Genomic DNA, 24,748 nt, shown 5'->3' on the forward strand with positions numbered 1-24,748 from the left:
AAGGAACTACAAGGAGACAAAGGGAGAACAAAAAGGCACAAATATCCCTCAAGGAGACACAAAATGACTTTAAAGAGACACAATACAACAACAAAGATACAAATATATCCCTAAGGAACACAAAATAATTACAAAGAAACACAAAGCAACGACAGGGGCATGTGACACAACATGTGGTACAAAGAGATGCAAAGGAACTACACAGAACAGGAAAACAACTGAAAAAATACATAAATATACCTCAAAGAGACACAAATGATTTCAGAGAGACACAAAACAACGACAAAGAGATGCAAAACGACCAAAAGGAACACAAATATGCAATCTCTTTAAAAAGACACAAAATGACTTCCGAGACACATAACAACTACAAAGAAACTCAGAACAGCTACAAAGAGACACAAAGTGACCAAAAAGGCATAAATATACCTCAAGGAGACACAAAATGACTGTAAAGAGGCACAAAATTACAACAAAGACACAAATATACCCCTAAGGCACACAAAATAATTACAAAGAAACACAAAGCAACCACAAGGGCATGCAAAATTACCACAAAGAGACACAAAATGAAAATAAATATATGCAAAGGAACTACAAAGAGACACAAAATGGCTACAAAGAGATGCAAAGGAACTACAAAGAGACACAAAATGACTACAAAGAAACATAAAACTACTACAAAAAGACAAAACTGACCAAAACCCCCCACAAATATACCAAAAACAGACAGACATGGACCTTTAAAGAGACACAAAATGATAACAAAGACATGCAAAGTTACTATACAGAGAGACACAAAATTACCAAAAAGTCACAAATATACCAAAAGGAGACACAAAACAACAAAAAGGGCCCAAATATACCCCTGATAGACACAAAATGGCCTCAAAGAGACACAAATTAATTATAAAGAAACTCAAAGCAACAACAAGGACATTCAAAAATACCACAAAGAGACAGAAAACCACAAAAATATGCTGACAACTACAAAAAGACACAAAACCAGCACAGAGACTGTTTGTCATGATCCTATACAGGAGAGGTGGTGGGGCCCTTTGTGTGTTTGTGCCCAGGGGCCGTTTGTCTCGTTATCCGCCCATGAGTACATCACAAAGCCCTGGGTCAGCATCTGGTGTCACTGAGCAATAATCACACACAATGTGAACATGTGAAGTAATTCAACGACTATATCCGGAGATCAGGAAATTTATTCATTTTAATGATGTCTGGAGAGCGATCAGAGCGGGTGTTGGAGCGTAAAATCAGAACAAATCAGAGACACCTGAACATAAACGCAAATGTTCATCCTAAATGTAAACAGGGATGAAAAGAGAAGGAGAGATCACACGTTGTAAAAAGATGAAGCAAATGGAGTCCGTGAATGATCAATCGTCATGACTGCCAAAATGTAAATGATGGCAGAGTTACATTAATCAACGTATGAGGGGAAACAACCCGGGGCCGAGCAGCAGAAAAACACTGATTACATAAAATATTGTGATGACTGTGAATAAGCACAAATCAGGTTTAAGATCCAAGTTGTTACATCATCACAGGTACACAAACAAAACAGGTCTGTGATCACTTGTTTGTGATGAGTGAGTCTGACTTTCTGGATCGCATTTGTTCCACACTCTGGCCACAGTTCTGTGTTTAATTACTTTAGTATGTTTTCCTTCATAGTTTATTTTGTGTTTCATTTTAAGTGAAACTGGAGGAAGAAGGTTTGGTCAGAAGCCAGTGCCCTCAAGTCAGCGCTCGTCCCAACCAAAACAATGAGGACACAGTTTTTCTGAGCCAAGAAATGACAGAGAAATGTTGAGGTAAAAGAAACGATATGTGAATGTTTATGCATCATCTGTGAGCTATGTGCATAAGCTGAGAATACTCTAATAGCCTAATCGTTTTTGTTTTGCTATAACATATGAATCTATATGCGCTTCACAATGTGGTCATCTGACACCTCAAACATTTCTGCTCATGTGGAGCTTTGACTTGGATAATTATTTTCAGTAACACTTTAGTTTACAGCCTGCAAATTTCTGTGTAATCAGTTCCATTAAAAACTTACTGGGTTCACGCTGGGACAAAATGTGTAGACACAGGGGAAGAAGACAAGAGATTAGGCAATAAGGAGATTAAAACTTTGTGTTAAGAGCAATTTATATTACTTAAATGACAATTTAAATCTACAACATATTGGCTTTTCATAACCTTACTATGGCAAAGGGACATTGCCTATCTGATTTAAAATGTATTGGGCCATTTCAAAAGTTCATACAAAAAGTCTTACCTGTATTTTACCCTTGTACTTACTGGGTACCACTGAGTATTTCACAAGGACCTTTTAATTTGATTTGTATGTATAGCATAATATGTCATTTATGTGCTATTTTCTAAAGTGTCACCTTATTTTAAAATTCCTGATTTAAGTGAGACAGAAAGGGACAACAGATAAAAGCATATAAAAGCTAAGAAAACTCTTATGGAAAATGTGTGAAAACTTGAATGCCTTTTTTTGCAACAGAAAACAGGCTACACCTAAAAGTTTATTCTTTGCAGTTTTATAAAACTAAAGGTCATTTTTGGCTGCAAACAAAAGTCCCAAATGCTGACTCCTCCTGTTTTCCTCTCCAGTGTCTACAGTGCATTAAGGCACTGCTATTGCTCATATAAAGTGATAATCATGCACTCTATTTTTCTTTCAATGGTCTTTTTTTTAACTGTTCAATAATGGACAAAACAGTAAGTGTACATGGAAAGAATTTTTTCCCTTTTTCCCCAAACAACATTCACCCAAATCCCAACACATTCATCTTCTCATGCAACATCAGACATACAGCCAACCACAACTCACCATAACTGACAAAGTCTATTCTCAGGCATGGAATAAAAAAATTGTCAATACAGTAGAGAAATCTGCATAAAATGGTAGTACTAGGAAGGGAAAATAGATCAATTAAATAAATAAACTGACTAAATTAAGGCTGGATCCTTCCATCTAGGTAAGATAGCTCGTCGGACTAATAGGGAGGTGAAAGCCAACACGTTTAGTTTTGCCCTATGCAAAGCCAAGTCAGGACCAATGCCAAAAATGGCACTCAAGATAATGCACTTTAAAGACAGGTATGAGTTGTGAATGCAGACACACAAAAAAGTGCTTTTCTTAAATTTTGCACATTGGAGTGGGTCGATTTGTCATATTGATAAAATGAAACTAATGTATACTACTTCTTTTATTTGTTTGATGTTTTATGATCAAGAATGCAAACTTGGGATGTGAGAAAAATTTCACATTGTTCTTTCTGGAAAAACTTTGTTCAATGACTTTTGAATGATTTCTTTGGGAAAAAAAAGTTTTTTTTAACTGCACCTTAGTAACAAACCCAAGATGATGTTCTTTTGTTTTGGACATTTGAAACTCTTTTGCAAGGGTCTGAAAGATAATATTTAAGGATTTAAAGGTGTGAGTAGTAAAATCTACTACCGTGTTCTCCAAAGGTTGTGCTTAGAGTGTGAAAAAAAAAGGATAAAAAAAAATGCACAAAACTAATTGACACATGGGCTGATTCAGTAGATAGCATTAAGGATCCAAGAATTCTTAACAACCCGATCTCCAAAATTGTCGTAATCCGGCACTTGGGCAGTGATTTGCAGCGTCAGACACTGACCAAAAAAAGGCCATACTTTAACATCAGCATGACACGAGGCCGGTTGCTGTGTAGTTTGACGGTGCTTGACGGTGTCAGGGGAAAACCTGGCGGGATAAGATCGAAAGTTAAGGCAGCAAAAGTCCAACTAGGTTGGGCAGGAGGTGTGGTTGATGGGTCCAACAAACACAGACTTTTACCTGGGAGAGCGGTTTTCGCATGCCGTAAGACTATAAAGCCAAACCCTGTTCTTTTTTCCTAAACCTGACCATGTTAGTTGTTGGAGGAAAACAAAATATCAATTTGCGTTGTTGTACTGAAGTAGTGCATTTAATTTGAAAGTGTATTTTGAAGTAAGACAATGCATACAACAGGCAGAACTTGACACAGCATCCCAGAACGTCAACAACCAACTCACCCAGGGTACCTTTCACGTCGTATCTGGATATGTGACGAGGTCGGAGTGAGAATGTGTTGTTCTGAACGGAACCAATTCAAGAACTGGGGGTAATTTGATGGAGAAGGGCCATCTGTGTCAGACATGCGGTGACAGATACACTGCTGGAAGCTAGAAGGGACTGTTACTGCGATTGTGAGGTAATACAAATAAATAATTCTTCATGAGCCATAAGGTCTGGTCATTTCTTGTTCACAGACTGCAACTCTGATAGCAGTAAATTTTGTTGACCTTAAATTTCCATCCCTGCTGCACAATAATGCTGAGAAATATTTTTGTATGAGCTCTGGACGTTTCTTTCCGTTTCTCCCTCTCTTGAACACAAAGCTGATATTGTTGTCAAAGCTGTGGCTCTTTACAGTGGCACATTGAAAGGAACTGAGGGCCCATCTGGTAACATAAACGGTCAAATAAAAGGAGGTTAACTGGCCGCGCCCTCAGTCCCTCTGTTACAGCTTGTTATGGAAACAATAAAGCTATAACACCTCCTCCTCCTCCTCCTCCTCCTCGACACACACCTGGTCAAAAGTCCACGTCCTGGTAACGATCCCTTTCGTCTGGAAACAAAGAGCCACATAAACAAGTGTCACTCTCCCAATTAGGAGCAGAGATGAGGTCCTGAGATGAAGAGAGACAGCGGCAGCTTCTGGAGTCAGCATGAAAGCTGCTCATTTGCTAACAGCCTGCTGGGTTAATTCAACCCCTGCATGAGTGTGTATGTTTTCACACTGGCCTACTGAACTCTTTCATTTCGTGCCATCAGAGGACCTCTGGTGTGGATAAATAGACTCAAAGGAATGCACACATGATAATACACATGCAGAGTCATGACCGCACATTCACACTCTATTGCTGAGTGAAGACGCTCCTTTTGTAATAACTGCTCTGTTTTTAGTTTGGCTCTGATGTGAAATTCCTGTAATTCAAAATGTCAAGTCAGTGGTATCAGTAGTGCCTCCTCTGTCTACTCTACGTGCTGGGCTTTATGTGTGTGTGCTCACAGCTGGATTTAATATAGGAGCAACTGGCAGATATGAAAATAGTCAGAAGCAGCGAAAGGGGAAAAAGAGATTTGGAGCTAAAAGCCATAATAGAAAATAACCCATATATCACAACCCCCTCTTGACTCAGGCATTCACTTACTTTCTATAATCAATCTATCCTTAAGCCTGAGGTTAAACAGAGAGCAGGGAAGCTATGAAGACTTTAAAATATGATACCAAGGCTTTGCTCATTAGGTTCTGTATACGGCATTCATAACATTAAGATCGACATACAAACAGGTATTTGCTATGTAAAGGTATGGTGGAGTAATGGCCTTCTGAGTCATGCTGTTACCAGAACGAGGCTGTAGAGCCATGTTCTGTGTGATGACGTTCTGTAGTCTTATTTAGCCACTTGTTAGCACTGTCTTTTTTAAGACACATAGAAGCATTAAAGTTCACGAGTGGTGTATTTACTGAGGTATTCTATGTCATAGAATGAAACATGGAGGCCTCTTAAGCTTAACCACAGACCTTATTTCATGCATCTAACCAAAACCCCATTCAAAACCTCACTGACTTCGAGACAAGGGAACCGGTAGTGGTAAAACACTTAGTCATTTCTGGGTTTTACGACTCATTCCCGGGGCACTCTACTAAGAACAGAGAAACCTAGTCTACAGCACACACAAAAGTAGGAGAGTGATATGAATCTTCTCATCTAACGCTCCACAAACGTATTCACTAAAATGACAAACTGCTCCTTTAACATTGAGCTATATAGTTCACTCTCGACCTTGAAAACAGCATTGGATAATCAAAAAACCCTTATTTAAATGTCTGTTTAGTAGCTGTCCTGGAGCTTTTGATCATATCCACATGGACTTCATCATCAAAAATGGACCTCCAGAAGAAATTGTTTATCAGCTGCTGTTTTCAGAGCCAGTAATAAAGCTTAAATCAATAAAGTTATTGTGTCAAAATGGATTAAAAGGGCAGAGAAATAAAATGTGATCAAACAGTAGACCTGATATGTAACTAAGCAGCCTACATGTACTAGATTTAGTCACTTGTAACACAGTTTTTTCATTTTACTCAATTTCATGCTTTTAAATCATCACATTTAAGAGGGATTTCGTTTTTTAGTTAACTACATTTATTTCAAAAATATTGTAACTAGTCTTTTTTAGGTTCAGATACATGATGAACATTATATGATGTATTAGTAAATGTTTAATTATAGTCTGTAGTGCAGTAGTAAAGCAGTTTCATGCAGCACACTACTTTTTGGAAATTCAGAGGTTTGTTGAGTGGTGCGATGATAACCACCTTATTCTGAATGTGAATAAGACTGAAGAAATGGTGTTCGACCCTCGAGGAGTGGGTGACCACAGGCCCGTGGTCATCCACAACCAAGCCATTGCCCAGGTGCAGTCATACAAATATCTGGGTGTCTTTATTGACAGCGCACTCACCTGGCCTCTGTTGCAGACTACAGCAACAGTTGCATTTTCTACGTCATCTGAGAATTCATGGTGTTGATCAAAGATTTATGTTGATTTTTTATAAGGCAGTCTTAGAAAGTCTGATCAGGTATAGTATCACAGCTTGGTTTGGCAACCTCTCTGTGCAGCTAAAGAACAAACTGTTTCGGCTAATTCATGCTGCTGGAAAAATTATTGGTGTTAAAGAGCACTTTTCCATTCAGAGTATTTATGAACAGGCCACTCTGCAACAAGCAAATAAAATTATCTGCGATCCATCACACATCATGCATGGTGAGTATGAGCTGCTACCATCTGGTAGAAGGTTTAGAGTCCCTCACTGCAGACTGAACAGATTTAAAAACTCGTTTGTTCCTGTGTCAATAAAGCTGGTAAACAAGGTCAGATAAGACCAGAGCTCAGATTACTTGCATTTGTTTGTTTTGCACAGGTTAGTATTTTTTACTTATTATAATTTTAGCATTTTATTAGCCCTATTAGGTGTTATTTATTCATTCTTTTATTTATTCATTTCTTAATTCACCATGTTTCTTGCACTTTTTGGCGCCTTGTATGATATGGAATGCGCATATCTATTGTATATTTGGTATTGTGTTGTATTGTATTGTAAGTTTTGTGTTGTGGCTGCAGCATGGGCGAATGGCCCAGAACAAATTTCTCACTTTGTGAGACAATAAAGTTAATCTTGAATCTTGAATCTTGAATCTTGAGCATCTTCAACGTTCAAATTGTGCTCATAAGTCAGTATGTCAATAATTTACAACACTAAAGGGGTTGTTCTAATAATCAGTGTTTACTTTTGATAATCAAGTGTATTTTGCAGGTAATACTTTTACTAAAGTGAACTGTTAAATAAAGGAATTTTACTTGTAATGGTTTGTAATGTGTACTTTTTACTTTTATGTCAGTAAAGACAGGACCCCTCCTCGCATTAGTCCACATAAGAGCACTTCTGTGCCGTACTTGAGCTGTTCTCAACACAAACAATCTTACTTAAGCACTGTTTAACTAATTTAGATGTACTTCTACTTGAGCAGGATTCCTCACTCCAAACTGGAGGAGGTACTGGTGCCAAAGTGGGAGTTAAGCCCTCCATATCAGGACTACAGGGAGGCAGCTGAGAGTGCAGACAGCCCTCCGGGGACAGACAGTGAGTATTGGTTGGACCACAGCCCACCGCAGCACACCCAAGAAACTGGCTGCACGCATGCTTTGACTCATGTCGACCGCAGTAAGCAATTCATCCTGCAGCAGCTCTCAATGTGGTGGACTTAAGTAGCAAAGACCTCGACAGACTACCTCCGTGGACTCTCATTTAAACACTGGTGATCACCTCTGTGGTCTGCTGGACGCTCCTGTTTACACTTTCCACTAAGCCGTGGTGTCAAAGGCGGCTTAGATAAGAGCAAGTGGAAAATGTGAAGAGACGTAGAATGACAAGTCATTTCAACACAATAGCAGGTTTTGGGAGTGCAGTATGTTGAGAAAGATGTGGGTTGACTGCACTTTTCCTAAGGTAGACTGCCAGTGTCAACTGGAAACCTGGACGTCTTGCAGCTACACGTCAGGAGCAGATTCCTGAGGCAGACAGGAAGAAAGTGCTGAAAAGTCAACTCAACATAAAGTTATGACCCAATTAGAACAACAGAAATCCACTGGTGCCTCGTCATGTATCAGGAAGCTGTCCACAGATATAGTTTTAATTCCTCTAAGCTTGTACAGAGTGTTAAGTTTCTGTCAGGTGCTTCATAAATACTTAGTGACCCATTTATAAACAGTAGCTCACAAATGATTGCCTTATTCTGCTACTTAAACTTTTATCAGTGCAGTCGGTATGTGCAAAATAAAAAAGGTATATACTTCCATCCATCAGCCCATTATGACCCCCACTCATTAGGCCCACAGAGAGCTATCGCCACCTAGAGGTAAGCAAATAAAACTGCATGTTGTTTGATCATTAAAGAAGGAGACTGATAAAACAAAAAAGTTCTCAGCACAGGGGTATAATTGCTACTGATTTCTTACTGATCCTTCCGTGGGTGGATTGCCAGAAAATAGGCCCCTGGGAGCAGATATGCAAACGGCCCCACCACCTTTCCTTCATAGGAGCAAGACACACAGACTTCGTGGTAGTTTTGTGTCTCTTTATAGTAGCTTTGTGTCTCTTTGTGCTATATTTGGGTGTCTTTGTGCTATATTTGTGTCTGTTAGTAGTATATTTGTGTTTCTTTGGGGTATATGTGTGTCTGTGTGGTATTTTTGTGTCTCTTTGGGGTATATGTGTGTCTCTGTGTGGTATTTTTGTGTCTTTGGGGTATATTTGTATCTCTTTGTAGTCATTTTGTGTCTCTTTGGGGTATATTTGTGTCTCTTTGCAGTAGTTTTATGTCTCTTTGGGGTATATTTATGTCTCTTTTGGGTATATTTGTGTCTCTTTGGGGTATATTTATGTCTCTTTGCAGTATATTTGTATCTCTTTGTAGTCATTTTGTGTCTCTTTGGGGTATAATTGTGTCTCCCTGTAGTAGTTTTGTGTCTCTGGGGTATATTAGTGTCTCTTTGGTGTATATTTATGTCTCTTTGGGGTATATTTGTGTCTCTTTGTAGTAGTTTTCTGTCTCTTTGCAGTTCCTTTGCATCTCTTTGTGGTCTTTTTTGAGTCTCCCTGGATGGTACATGTCAGTTGGAGTGACATTTTCTAGGTAAAGTCCAGGGAGGCCCCTGACAGTTCAGTAATCCATTCAAGGATCCTTGACTAGTGACAAGTGTTATGATCCCCCTCCCCACTATATGACCACCTGCTGTCAGGTGATTGAAATTCCAGTGTTGGTCTCTTAGTTGTGATTTGCTGGTTTTCCTAATACTCTATGGCAGCCCATAACTCAAAGATAATAAATATGTTGATCAAACTAGGGCTGCAACTAACAATTATTTTCATTATTGATTTCTCTGCCACTTGTTTTCTTGATTAATCCACGGTGACATCTTCCAACAGTATGTTTGACAGCACTTTACTTGGATAGTTCACCTACAGATAGTTAATAGAATATTTGTAAGTAGTATTTATGGTTCATTTCAACAACTTATTTGTTGATTAGATTCAACACTTTGACTGATTCGCTTTGTTTGCAGATGTTTATATATGAAGTATATGTGAGAATTCAAGAACATACCTTCATATTCTCAATAATTTAGCTGAACTTGAACTATACAGTAAAACTAAATTATTGTGAGAATATGTAGGTATGTTCTTGAGCTGTCACATATAGTCTATAGATGATGTGTTTAACATCTACAAAATCAGACAAATCAGTTGGATTGTTAAATCTGAACTAATAACCTGTTATGTTACAAATACTCTATGAGCTATCTGCAGGCGGAGTATCCAAATAACATAGGTTTTATTTGACTGTTAATACAAAAATCCAAAGCTACTCACTTAATTATCATGAATGACAAAGAAAATCATCAAATTCTCAATTTAAGGAACATTAAACCAGTAAATGATTGTTGTTGTTTTTTTTTACATAAATGACAAATGATTATTCCATGATCAAACAAGTTGCCCATTAATTTTCTGTTGATTGTCTAATAGGTTAATTGACCAATTGTTGCAGCTCTTAATCAGGCAAACGAGATATTGGATGTTACATTTGACTCTGGAAATACTGCGAAATGTCCATCACAGTTCTCCACACATTTTTTTTTTAAAAAAGCATCAGCATTCGGGGTTTTTTTTTTTGGTTTATGAATTACATTGAAAATCCAATTGTAGCTAGAGAGAAAGACAAAGTGAGAATAAATAAATAAATATTATTTAGAGGCACAGGAAATTTTCCACGATATAATCATGTGTATAGTCAGTGTTGGGTAGTAACTAGTTAAACATAAGAAAATTGCAAAATAAATGTAATTGTTATCAGTTACTGAGAAAAAAATATAATTAAATCACATAGGGGTTACATCTGTATATAATCTTTTTAGTAAAAAGTTTATATATTGCATAAAACATTCACTCTGTTGCTTTGCATCCTGTTGATGTGCAGGAGTGTCCTCTTTTGGCCTATTTCTGGACATTTTTTTCAGTTTTATTGCCCAGTGTGACAGATTTGTTAAAAAAGTAATCAAATGTAATGAGTTGCATTGCTTTGATGAAATAATCAAAAAAGCTACATTATTAATTACATTTTTAACATGGTAAGAAGTAACCTGTAACCTATTACATTTTAAAAGTAACCTTCCCAACCCTGTGTATAATTAATACAATATCAGTATTTCCTTTGTTAAATATCATGTTTATCATCAATACCAGTATACTACGACACCTCAATGGACTAATTGACAATAAAAATAACCGTAGCCACAGCCTTTTTCTTTTAGTTGCCATTCAAGAAATATTGAAAAACAAATCAAGACAAGTTGCCTTATTTAAAGATTTATTAATTTATAATACAAGCTTTTATGTAGACCACATTGCATTTTAGTTTTTACATTTATTCATACTGAGCTAAACTTCATAGCAGTGACATTGATTGACAAAAACACAAACCAAAGGACACTCAATGGAAGGAATCAAAAGGTTTCCGACTGTTTCTGAAGAAACTGCAGCCCATCAACACTCCCAGTGCACCACCCTTTTTTTTAAGACCACATGCCCTCACTAGTCCTCATACAGTATGCCACGTGCATCACACACCCTCAGACACACTCATACACAAACTCACCCACACTAAAATTGAACAAATACCTATACACAAGATAAAAATCGATATATTTAAATTTCAATATTAATGATATTACTGAATTCCACGATAAAAGGCAAACAAGAAGTAAAGACAGCATCCAAATGAAAAGGAGGTGAAGCACCGCCAAAAAATTTCCTTTTAACTCTCTTTATCCAAGTGGGAGAAACTCTCCCCGTGCCTCGTTCTCAGTGTCCAGTAGAGGTGGGGCTCGCACCGACGACACTCCTCCCTCCCATCTTCAACTGCTTCTTCTGTCTGCGTTTAACTGGCCCGCCGTGACGGCTCCCACTGTAAGGGAGCACTGACAGCCTAGTCAATAAAGTCAAAGCCAGAGGTGTGAACATGACACCTGATGGCACACAAGCAACCCGCCAAATCGTCAGACTCCATCTTTCACAAGCCTTGAGTCTGATCCCGTTTCTCGTGGACCTGTATGTCCCCTTAGGTGTTTACTCTTCCAAATAATAAGTCTTTTCTCCGTTGGTCCATTTCCAGGAACAAGCAGGTGTAAGGTAATGGCACAGATGCCACTGGTGCTGATACAGACCGACCGGTTCAGTTAGTGAGAAACAGTCTCATGAGGAAGATGGCACATTTTCTACCACATGGGGAATTAAGGTCTGTTCCTCTGACCAATGAAAAAAAAAGCCATTGTGGGAAAAGGTGATAAAACACGATAAACATTTCTAAATTAACAAACTGGTTAAGTGCAATGAGAGGGTTAACACCATTCAGTAAGACCTGGGGAAACATCCATGTGACTAATAGGTAGGGTAACAGACCACACATCCTTATAGCAAATGAGTGTCCATGAAGAGCAAAGACTTCCCGGGTCTTTTTCCACTACATATGACAGCTCTTTAAAACGTGTCCAGCGGCGAATGGGTCCATGAGGGAGCGTGGGGTATCGTTCATGTCATGATCTTCAAATAAAAAGGAATAACAACAGCAAATTCTGCCGACACAGTAAAAGGTTGGGGGGCAAAAAGTGAATATATTGGCACAAAAAAAAAAAAAAAAAAGCCTCAGATTGGACAAGCGTTCAACCAAAGCGGGCAACAACCCCAACCAGACTTCCTGTGATTTATTCCAAATCCACAGCTGACAGGATGACAGGCAGGAGAGAACAGGGTGTATGTATGTGTATATGTGTGTGCGTGTGTGTGTGTGTGTGTGTGTGTGAGTATGTGTGTGTGGTTCTGTGTGGTGGGGTAGGGGGTCGTTTCTGTTGCTTTACAAGAGGAGACAGCAGTTGCTCTCTGTGGTTTTTTCTCTGTTCCTTTGACCTACGAAGACAGGACAGCAGAGACATGAGGTGAGAACAAAACAACCAGCTGAAACTGGAAGTAAGTACAAATTGCTCTACAGACTTTCTGCGTGGGCTGACGTTGCCTGCAGTAGCAACAAAAAGCCCACTGCATGTTGTATGTGAAAGGTCAAACAAAGTGGACCCTGAAAAAGCAACTTATGCATTAATATTCACAAGTTCATTTTACTCTGACTAATCAAACAAGCACAAATAAAGACCACAGATACAGAATGTAAGCATTAGTTAATTAGCTACGTAGCTGCAAACTCATCACCATTTTGAAGAAAAATACAGCAGCATAGTGATTTGTGTCTGTGCTTCACTTGGGCAGTCATATTGCACTTCAATGGCAACTACTAGAGGTTGACTGATTTATTGGTTTGGCTAATTAATCGGCAGCGATAGGACGTTTTACAAACTATTTTTATCAGTGGAACTTGGCTCCGATAGTGGCTGATGGCTGTGCAGCCTCCACCAGTCACGTGGGGGTGTACATCACCGACCAGAGCTCAAGAGGGGAGGGTATGTGTTAAATGATCAGCTGGTACAGCTGCAAAGAAAGCAGGTCCCTCCTGCTGTGTGACTGTGTCTAATTACATTGTTCTTCATCTTAACATGTATTTAGATGAACACTACAACACTGTTAGCACTGGATGAATGTTGTCATTTCCTGTTTCAAGTTAAAAGTGTTTCATACACAGTCCAGCCATATGAGTTTTATGTTTTATGAATCATGAAGAAAATATTTTAAGTACTTTGAAAACACAAAATTTATCCAGTCTAAAGTATCTTCTTTCAAATTACATTTGAGTTTTTTTCAGCCCTGTGAAAGACCAATCACAAAATACTCAGAAGAAATTGAAATATATTTTTTCAAATATAAGTAACAGAAAAACTGTCCATCTCTGATCACTGTTTTGCACGGAGGCTTCATACACAAAGTCAAGGTAATGTCATGGTGTACCAAAGAATCTCAGGTTGACATTGAAGACAATTTAAAGCTCCAAAAATAAACGATGACTTCTGATGAATAATCGGCTATCTGTTTTTTTGCTGTTCCAAACTATCGCCATAACATCGGCCTTTAAAATTCCACTAGTGGCCAATCTCTAGTATTATACCTTCAAATTCAGTTACAAATACCTAAATATTGCTACAGAGGAGTGACAGACTGTTGACTGTAGGAGCTGTACAGTACACTGCCTTAGCTCTGCTGTTCGTTGCGGCTTTGTCTCTGCCACTAGCATACAGTGGAACTGAGATTCGAGTGGGGCTACAGTCAGGACCCTGCTGCACGTTTGCAGTCTGTTTAAATGAACTTCAGTAACATTAGTGAGCTTAACTGCTTAAAGCCCAGCGAAGTTCGGCCCTATTTTTCATCCCACTGCAGTTTTCCGCTACCAAAATCCCACTTGATATTTAGTCGTGTGTGATGATGACAATATTACACTGATAATTCTGTCTGCAATTCTATCTAAAAAAACAGAGTCAAAGAAAAGCTCCTTACCATGAGAGTTGGGCTCTGGAAGAGTCTCTCTGGCAACCAAGTGCATGACGGTTGTTCGGCCTGGTGGCAGCTTCAGAGCTTTTAACAAAACATAAACCTCATTATTTTTTAGCTACATTTTACAGTATGATCGTACAGTGGCATACATTGTGAACATTGTACTTATACAATGAAAGATTCATGTGTACGGTAAAGTTTTCAGACAAACAATCGTGGTGTTTTTTTAAAGGAAAATACTTCAGCCAAATCAAGTCTGGCAATCTTAGAAGAAGGTGAGGTGAAAATAAATAATTAGACTCCACTAGCATCTGTCACAATGAAAACAGATGTGTTAATTTAGTCACATCCTGCATCTGTGATACTGAATCAACCAGTACTGCTGTTTGACGTTAGTGTTCCAGTGCATGTATTCATCAAATGCAAAATTAACTTTGTTTTTTATTGATTATATCATTTTACAAAATCCTGCAGTTGTACCCGACGCTTTTCATCTCTATTGCTGAGCATGATCATATTACACAGGAAATAAATACACTCAGAACGACCATTTGCCTGTGGGTCTCAGGAGGGCTTTGTGAAGCCTCAGCTACAACTTTATGAGTCGTTTTGTTGTCAATTTCCAGGACTGATTTTAGTAAGATATACAGATAACAGTGGCTTTCCCTGTGGTCAGAATTATTGTAGTGATGGTGTCTTTGTACAGAGATGGTCTTACCCCCCAGGGTAACGTTGCCATGAAGGAAACGTCCCTGGAAAATGAGACGCAGTATACTGGGACTGCTCACCCTCTCCTCCTCCCATCCTGTCGAGAAGAGAAACAAGTGCATCTATTATTACGGCCCAAATGACACTGATATTGATTTATGGATGTTTATAAAAGATGGTAACAATTTAAGAGCCCATAGTGTTTTTCTTTTACATAAACACATAAATAAATAATAACCTTGATACAGATCACTTAGATTTGTTTGTTTTCAAAACGGTGACAAAGGTATATACTGAGCAAATATTTTAAAGTAAAAATTAGCTTGTGACTTGTGACACTGTTTTCAAATTGTCTAAAACACAGTTTGGCATCCTTGTGCTGCTGTGACCTATCAGCCAACATGTATATCAACAACAATATATCAACAAGAGGCTAAAATCGGCCAATATTCTGGCCTGGTTTATTTATCTGTCTAGCTCTACTTTTTACTCTCAGTATTCTACACCCTATTACTGGTATTATCTGATCAGTTTTGACTTTTTAAATGTGTGACAAGGTGTTTATTTTGCTAACAAGGTTTTAATTTCAGGCATTTATTAGTGGTAAGCCACAATGGCAAAAAATATGCCACAGCAAAGGAATTGGAACAATTAGCCCAAACCAGTTAAATATTATTTCAAAATATTATATATAATGTTATTACTAATATTATTATTATCACTTACTTGCAGAACCTGACAATTAATGGGTCAGCACAGACTGTGACTGAACCAGAAGAACTGCTCAGTGCAAAGTAATCAAATTTGTGAAATACAGAAACTGAGATACACAGAGAAAAATACTGCAATCTGAATCCTATAAAAACGTACCTGCAGGCCAGTTCTCAAATACATGCTTGGCGATGTCTGTAGCCGAGTCATTTGGGGAGAAAGTGAAGTCTTGCGTCTTCCCACTGACCAGGATAAGGCGGAGGTGCACCTAAACCAAAAAAAACAAAAACAGCTTAATCTTAGTCCGCAGAAACGTCGAATCAGCCAAAACAAAACACCAACTTCCGTTAACGTTCTTCTTAATTAGTTGTGGTGGAATCCCTCCACTTCCTCTAACCTCTTTAGACATGAGATGACCTCCAGAAGGCTGTGAAGAGACGGGCATTCCAGTCTAATTAGATTTATCCACACCAGATCTCCACCCTTTGACTGGGCGACTTTATTCACTGAGGGCTTACACTGAAGTGAGCCCCTGTTGCCAGAGACGACAACAGATAAGGGTGGGGCTGACGGGGGAACACTGGCCCTTTAGTTCCAGGGTGCTGCAAGCTCCTCTCCGGGCTGTCGGCCTAATGCGATAACCCCAGGTGTCCCAGACAGCTCTGGGCCATGTTATTAAATTTACATGGCCAGTGCGTAGCCCTGAGGGGGACTGTGCATATGTGTGGGAGGGTCTTTAACAGCGGGGCTTCCTTCAAATTTTATCCTCGGGCAAACTACACAAACCAATTGGTTAAATAAAAAAAAACTAAATATAAAAAGGAGCTGCTTGTCTAACATGACTTGAAGGCCTAAATATTACACTAACATCAGGAAATCCACAGTTATTCTACTACAAGATTTAAATCATCACACTGATTCTGCATGCAAGGCACAAAAACAATATACGCACTGTAGTAAAGCTGACATGATTAATTGATTAAAACATAAAATGCAACTGTTTTGATATTCAACTCATTAATCATTAATTTTTCGAGGTCCACCCTCTTAATTGTGATGTTAAGCTGCTTTTCTTTGTCTTAAATGAACTGTGTTATGTGGACAAAAAAAAGCAATATAAAAAAAAAGGTGAAATTGGCTTCAGGACATTGTGATGGGCATTTTCTGATATATTATAGCTGAAATATTTAGAGAAAATTATCGGCAGGTTAACTGATACTCAAAATTAACATTAGTCACAGCTCTATCTTATAGTAAGACTTCAACTAGTGAGTATTTACAGTCAATAACTCTTGTCAATTATTTTCTTGATTAATCCATTGGTTGTTTGGTCTATAAAATGCCAGAAAAGTGTTTGAAATTGTTGATCAGTATTTTCCAAGCCCAAGATGACGTCCTCAAATGTCTTGTTTCGTCCACGACCCAAAGACATTCTATTTACTAACATAGAGGAGTAAAGACATCAGAAAATGTTCACATTTAAAAACTGGAAACAGACTTTTCACTTTAAAAAATACTCAAAGTGAATATCAAATAATTTTGCCTTTAAATTTATTAGTCCACAACTAAACGATTAATTGATTAAGTGTTGCAGCCCTGTATTGTAGTACAATCAACAATCATACATGTGTAACCATTAATGATTTCTTACATGACAACAACTTGTTTCTTTGTGTTAAAACGAAAGAATGAATAGGTTGAAGTGAGGGTGGTCACGTCTGTGTTTGGTGAACAGTATGCAAGATTTTGCACAAAGATTTTAGTCACAATTTTAGGACAATGATCGTAAACATTAAGGAAAACAACCAAGATTTGTTGGACCACCCAACACTCTTGCCCAACCCGATCAATCACCTGATCTTAGTCCAATCGAGCTAAGGACCGGCCTGAAACGTGCAAGAAGTGAGAACAGCTTCAACTGAAGATGGTGGAGCATCATCAGGTAAGACACAAACTGGTTGTCTATGGGTCACTGACTTCAGGCACTAATGAAAACACTAACACCTGCACACGAACTCCAAACCATGAATGTATTTAAATAGACAACATGGGATTGTTTTCAAGGCAAAGTGTCTACAAATGGACATCACACTCAAATATATATATATTGTACCAACAAACTGACTGGTTCTGTGATGGCTGCTGTGATGAATAATCGAACCTGCCCAAGATGATAAACATCATGATTGTTAGTGTATGATAACAGAGAGTTTTTCTGGTTAAATATGTTTTATTTATAATCATGCACAATATTTTGACGTTTCCTTTCATACAACTGTTTTGGATATATATGAGATCTTTTTGAAATAGTAATAGATGTTGTCCATTTGAATAGATTGGGATTTGGAGTCCTTCCAGCTCCTTCTCATAGAGTCAGTCACTCATCAATAGCAAAGGATTTGCAGTCATGACTTTACGTTTATATCAATTTGCCCACTCATTTTATACTGTATATGCAATCAGCTCATGGTCAGGATTGAAACATCACTCTGACCTGAATTATTGATCCACTCTGAACATCAGTCATCTAATTTATGCTGTAGCAAGTACTGCTCCTTATTAATCCATTAATCCATCATCTCCAATCAATCATTCTGGTACTCAAAAAATTACTTGGGGGAAAAAAAAGCATCCCATCAGCTGAGTCCTTCGACTGAGATGTCTCTACTCAAGTGTCAGAATCGACAGGGGATTAATTTTCCCTAACGTTTGCCCTTCTTCAAAAGGTGTGACATGAACTTTCTTTGGGTTCACAAATCACAGAGGCAAGAACAAAGAGACTTAACCACGAGGTGTGACGTCAGGGAGGGACAACCCCACTCTCTGATCTGTTTACAAATACAATCCTCACTTGGTGGTCCTCTGCCCTCCCCTCCCCCCTTTGAACCGAATAACCTCAATATGGGGTTACATACCCGTGTCATCATTAACAAGCTTTGTCCCCGTCCTCGTTCCTATCCCTTTCATCCGCAGCAAAGTAAAAACAATGTCAAATCTGCCTGGTTACCCATGGCAACACCGCGCATCACAAATGTTCTCGAGGTTCTCCAATCCAAAGAAGGACATTAAATCCTTCCAACACTGTTATGAATTACTTGTTCTGAGGGTTAACAGAGGCTTATCCATTCTTGATGTTGGTCAGGTGTCCTAAAAACAAAATCATCCAAAGCTGCTGCCAAGAGAGATGATCCATTAAATCCTACTCTGCTCACTGTGGGTTTTTACCTGATGTAGGTGTCCTGCATAAAATATTTTTTTTCTCTCTCAAAATCATCACAACATAAAATTCCTTGTAAGTGAAAAGTTCTTTGACAATAAAACATTTTTAGGATCTGAGATTTCCAAGGAAAAAAAACCTTTTAAAAACGTTCTGACATAAAATAAATAAAACTGCCATTACAATTTCCACAAGCCCGAGGTGACATCTTCAGATGTGTGGTTTTGTCTGCCTAACGGCCCAAAACAAATCTTTACAATAGGAAGCCATAACCAGAAAATTTGGATTTTATTTATTTTCTTAATAAATTATCAATCAAAAATCAAAATTGTTGAAGATTAATCTTCTGTCACTGGATTAAGTGCGACTAATCGACTAACTGTTCCAGCACTAAATGCTTCCCTATTACTCACATAAGCCCGAGAGCAACTGTCTAATTGACCGACTGATCATCATAAAATTATAACTTTCGACTTTGATAAACAATTAAATGTGTTAAGACATGAAAAGCAAAGACACAAAATTCAGCTGATTACAGCTCCACAAACACAAAAACTTGAATGCTTTTCTTTCTGAAATATTACTATGAAGTGAATACTTGCAGGTGAGAAAGCAAGGTGTCATAATTAACAAAAAAACTGCATTAACTTCAACTATCATTTCTGATCTGTCTCTAAATGAGTGCTGCCCATTCCTATAGTGGGGGGCTGCGGCCAGGATTTAGTAAGAGGGTACAATCAATTAGTCTAAACCTTGAAAGGAAAGTAGGGCAACGTTTTAACCGAGATTAGACAGATGGTGTTCACAGTAACAGCAGTCACTGTCCCAGCTAAGTGTTTGTGGACGCTGGCTAATCCGTGACATCTCCCCCCCCCCCCCCAAAAAATTCTGAATTACTTTAACTTGGGGACACGTTTTTGTAATGTTAGCACCATAATAATCAAATATACTATGTCTGTATATCATGCAGAAGACAAACACAAACACAGATTATCACCTTGGCTCTGTGTTGCTATAAGAAACTCACAGGAGAAAGGTGGCAGACCCTAACTCACTCACCATATCAAGATCCCTCTGGGTGGTCATGGCTCAGTGTGGAGGAAGGCCGTGGACGTGGATCAGAGAGGCAAGGGCTGGTGTGCTTCAGCTGCTGGAGACGGGGCCTGAGCCCTGACACAAACAACACAAACACTGTGAAGCTGCTTCCCACAGCCTGGCACCATAACTGCACTGCACATAATCCATTATCCACCGAGCTAACATGTCGCTAATGTCACAGCTAACATCACAACACTGCCAATCAAACGTCAATATTGCATGATTGATTAAGTTACCTTCAATCGTATACGTAATAAGCAAATCAAACTCACTTCACTATATTTTAGCTAATTAAAATAACAGACTTAGCTTGTCAGGCTACGGCAGCGACGAGTTTAGCAATCTATCCAATAGTTAGCGTTAAGATAGTTGAGCTAGCGGGCTAATGTTTCTCATATTAGCTGGATTCCACCATCGTTGCTAATTAGCTGCCTTGTAGTAATAAAACAGCTGATTCTGTTAATCAGCTAGAAAATGCATGTCGCCCGAGGACAACAACTAGCACCGAGTTTCGTCCTGACAGATGTCGGAACTGATCACTGCAAATATCAAGGCTTCTGCTAACATTAGCACTAGCTCCTGTTAGCTTATGATACCTGTCCTGCTATCGCTGGCTAGCTGCGGGTTAGCTGGCTGGCTAAATGTGCAACAGCAAATTTTGTCTCGTCTAGCTCACCTGCATCTGATGACTTTGATGGAATTTTGCATTCAGTTGGGTTGACGAATCAGCGGGGAGCGCTTTTCAGAAGGAAAATATCGAGTGTAGATGGATATCGTTGACTGTGGTATCGGTGGCTAATGGACGGGAAGACGCCGGATGTCAGCTGGTTGTAAACACAGAGAACGACCGCAAACGCTTCTGGGTGTTGAAGTCCAGCGCGAAGACATTATCGCAGTTCTAGACCCCCTTCTGCTGCTTGGTGTAGGCTACTGCATTAAGAAACATGTTTACCAATTTGATATATTCATCATGTATGTGGACGGTTTATAAAGATAGTACAGGTACATTTCAATACAACTACCCAAAATCATGTCGTGTCATCAGGTAAGAAGAAGAAATTCAAAGTGTGTCTTTCAAGAAAATATCATTTCCTTTATCAACAACATCATTGTAACAGACCTAATTAGCACAAATAGGTTACTGAATGGATCTACGCGCACAGGCCCACGGGCCCAAAATGTCAGGGACCCATCTGGCCTTCACCTGCAAAGTGTCCCTCACATACCAACCAGGAAGAGACTATGACCAATGAAATGACCACAAAGAAAACACACACACACACACACACACACACACACAAAAGATGCAAAATAGCTGTACAGAGACTCACAACGAACAGTCTGTGTGTGTAGGAGAGGTGGTGATGCAAAAATCTGCCCATAATAATTAGTCCCAGGACTGATTATAAATCTTAATTCAAAAACATTTACTAGCTTTTGTCCAGAACCACTTCATACAATTTTCATCAGCAGATCGAGTTTGCTGAGTTGTAATGAAGACCATCAGTTTACTTTATGTCTTACAGAGCATTTTTGTTATCTATTTTTTTTATTTATTGCAGGACCCCAACTGACAGAGGTGAAAGGCTGTGAAAAAAGAGAGTAGACACAAAAAGTCAACGGTGGATCCAAGTGTTTGAAGCTTATTTACTCCAAGAAGTTAAATAATTCAAGTAAGATCATTTCTAAAGTAATGCACAGAGTGGGAACACACAGCCTGCTGGTGTAACTGTACAGCCAAAGCTAGCATATACTCATTACTGAATATAATTACTTAGTGGTGGATTATGACAAACCAGTTCAAACCACAGGATGATGTGACATTTAGACCAATGATTCTCAAAGTGGGCTCTGTGGAACTCTATCAGGGGGTCCTTTAAATTATTATATTTTATCATATTTTAATAATCTATCATAACCATAAGCAGGTTTTATTTGGCCTATGTATGCACTAACAAAGAAACAATTTTCCTTAATGTGTCTTCAGAAATGCACTTCAAATATGCCCTTTTTTCTTGATATGCCTTGAATATTTTGCAGCTAATTGAATTTTTGAGTATTCTGAGTTAAGGCAGTGAAAATATTTTTTAAAACACGTCTAATGTCTTTCTAATACTTTTTTCTGGGTTTTTCTTCCAAATAATAATAATAATAATAAACTTTATTTATATAGCATCTTTCAAAACACAGTTACAAAGTGCTGTACAATAAAACTAAACAATTAAAACACAAGAAGAGTAAAACAAATAACATGTCATAAAATGTCATCTAGTAAAAGATAAAATAAGGACAAAGTTAAAATTAAGATAATGAAAGGTCATTTAAGTCAGTAAGATCGCAATAAAATAGACAGACAGCTAAGATAAAGTCAGGATATGCTTTACGATAGAAATATGTTTTTAGAAGAGACTTAAACGAGGCCAGTGACTCAGACACTATAACTAAGATTAAAGATATGTTAAAAAAAAAAAAAAATAGGCTGTCAAATTATTCCAAAAGTTTATCTTATAAGTGTTCCTTGGCTGAAAAAGAAGTTGAGAACCTCTCATTTAGGCAGCAGACTTACATTCACACTAAAAAAGAAACCATGCAAATGTTTAACACATATGACTGACTGTAAAACTAAGATATATCTCCCATTTGGATTTAAAATAGAGATAAGACAAAAGTCATTCACCACAGAGTATCTCGACGCCTGGTAGTTCAGACATATGCCTGCAGCATCTTCACTGTAGACTGTGTTCTGCTGGGGCACAGCAACACCACTTAGACAAAGCACACGTAGAACTGCAGCACACCATTACACTAGAACTGATAGTAATATTAATAACGGTAAATTGTTAAGTTTATTTGTGATAATGACTACATTTGTAATGGTATAATAGTAGTAACGTAGGCATGTATGCATGGGGTTGCCTCTCTGTCAGCTCTGCTAAATTTGTGCCCAACTTGGGCCTAATTTAGGCTCTTATGTCTATTTTGCAAGTGTTGGTGGTGCTTTTTGTGGTTGGCTTGGACGGTGGTGGCATGTGGCTGAGAGTCACTCATTCTGTTGAGAAAATCAACTCATCAGTCAGTGAACTCTCCTTCTGCTGACTTCTGCTAGCTAGCAAGGTCGGGGTTTTCAAATGTGAACATTAGTAAGCATCAAGGAAAAGATGGAGAACAATGGCCACCAGCTGAACAAGCATCCTGCTAGCCACTGTACAGGCATTGGAAATAAACTGGATGACCTCTGTGCTGCATCAGTTTCCAACAGGATATCAGGAGCTGTAATATCCTTTGATTCACTTGGCTAAATCCTGGACAGCACCATTCAACCAGGAGGGTCTTTTTTTATTTGCCAATCTGATGGAACATAAGGATGCTGGCGAGAGAAGGAGGGGAGGAGTGTGCTTTACAGTGAATAAGGACTGGTGTGACAGTGGGAATGTGAGGTGCTGTCCAGTTACTGCGGTGGATTACTGCCATACATCGTTCAGAGTTGCTGGGCGTGTTCAGAAGGAGCGACCATGCTGCCGTCTTGTTGAGGTTGGGATGTGTGGTCAGAAACCAGAAACTATGGATAACTAGAACCAGAAAATGCAAAAAAGGGCTAAAATACAGTGCACAAATTCAGTTAAATTCAATTCAATGATTTATTCGTCACATGGAATGATACAAGGAACAACTCCAGTAAAATGTGATACCATCAGTTCTTTTAACTTGTGCACTGCAGTCCTTTTTGCATCTTCTTTCATTGTTGGCTGCTGCTTTATCCATGTTTCTGGATGGTTCTGGTAATCTGTGTTTTCTGGGTGTGGAATATTTTAACTTAACACACATTCTGACCGCACATAATTTAATTAATTGTATTTTTTAAGAATCTGTAGCACTAAGGTACATCCACTGCATTATTTACCAATCTTCTGTCTGTCTTTTAGAGCCCTGTGTCAAAAGTAGTAGTAGTGGTTATTATTTTAGTTATTGTACAGCTCACATGGTGCATGTTCCTAAATACAGCCATGCTAATGGGCTAATTAAATTACTAAAGGCTAAATGAAAACCAGGTCATATAGACATAGGAATATGGGGCTGGTTTCTGAAGCTGGGGTCTCTAGACTATTTTACTGTCTGAAGTGTGGACAGTGTATAGAGGAGAGGGTACTTACACAATGCACAAGGTTATTTTTTGTGGCGGAAGGGGGTAGTGTTGCACGGTATACTGGTACTAAAATAGTACCGTGGTACTAGATTATTCCAAATAGTACTATACTGCATTTGGAAAATACAGGTACTTTGAAATTGATTCAATTAATTAATTTAGTTCATTTATTTTACTCATCTATGCACACAAACGCCTTTCTTGTTCCTATTGGAGCACAGATTGCACAAGTGGTGTGTATGACAACACCTGTATCAACATTCACAGCTGGCGCACATGAAAAAAGACAAGAGAAAGTCTGCCTCGCAAAGGGAGACAACACGAGACAACACCAACTTGGTGAAACATTTGAGCAACCAAACCGTGACATCTGTACCGAGGTACTTACAGAACCATGATTTTTTGGTACCGTTACAACCCTACTATTTATTGTTCTAAAAGTTTGTAGCCAAAAGGATTTTCCTTAGGAAAAATACCGAAAAGTATCAAAATTCATATTGGTATGGGTACCGAAACAAAGAATTTGGTATCGTGACAACACTAGAAGCGGGTTCGATAGGAGGCCAACAGCTGTCGTTGACATTACCACATTAATCCAGCCACACATTATTCTCATTATTATATATTTTATTTATATTTCACTATTATTTAATATGTTGTTTTGTAGTTTCAGTTGTATTAGTCAATTAGTAGCATCAGTACTCTAATTACCTG

General features: G+C 38.5%; 1 protein-coding gene across 2 annotated transcripts; it reads right to left on the reverse strand.

The window, feature by feature from the left end:
- Positions 1-11,017: 11,017 nt before the first annotated feature.
- ubl3b (ubiquitin-like 3b) lies at positions 11,018-20,730 on the reverse strand. 2 transcript variants are annotated; one of them, XM_049586213.1, is made up of 6 exons: positions 20,567-20,730; positions 19,852-19,962; positions 15,735-15,843; positions 14,875-14,961; positions 14,160-14,237; positions 11,018-12,629 (listed from the first exon to the last, which is right to left on the reverse strand). In XM_049586213.1, the coding sequence occupies exons 2-6, from the start codon at positions 19,876-19,878 to the stop codon at positions 12,577-12,579; spliced, it is 354 nt and encodes a 117-aa protein (XP_049442170.1). In that variant the 5' UTR covers positions 19,879-19,962; positions 20,567-20,730; the 3' UTR covers positions 11,018-12,576. The 2 variants fall into 2 exon arrangements, with proteins under 2 accessions (XP_049442170.1, XP_049442171.1); XM_049586214.1 differs by lacking the exon at positions 20,567-20,730 and adding an exon at positions 20,127-20,377.
- Between the last annotated feature and the right edge of the window lie 4,018 nt (positions 20,731-24,748).

This window comes from Epinephelus fuscoguttatus, linkage group LG9, assembly GCF_011397635.1.
Source record: "Epinephelus fuscoguttatus linkage group LG9, E.fuscoguttatus.final_Chr_v1".
Taxonomy (NCBI): domain Eukaryota; kingdom Metazoa; phylum Chordata; class Actinopteri; order Perciformes; family Serranidae; genus Epinephelus; species Epinephelus fuscoguttatus.

What these genes read in the sequence shown, in the direction of transcription:
- ubl3b (XM_049586213.1), bottom strand. Translation starts at nt 19,878, where the DNA reads ATGACCACCCAGAGGGATCTTGATATG. An exon ending in CCCAGAGGGATCTTGATATG is followed by an intron (nt 15,844 to 19,851) that starts GTGAGTGAGTTA and finishes TTTTTGGTTTAG; the next exon opens with GTGCACCTCCGCCTTATCCT. An exon ending in ATTTGAGAACTGGCCTGCAG is followed by an intron (nt 14,962 to 15,734) that starts GTACGTTTTTAT and finishes TCTTCTCGACAG; the next exon opens with GATGGGAGGAGGAGAGGGTG.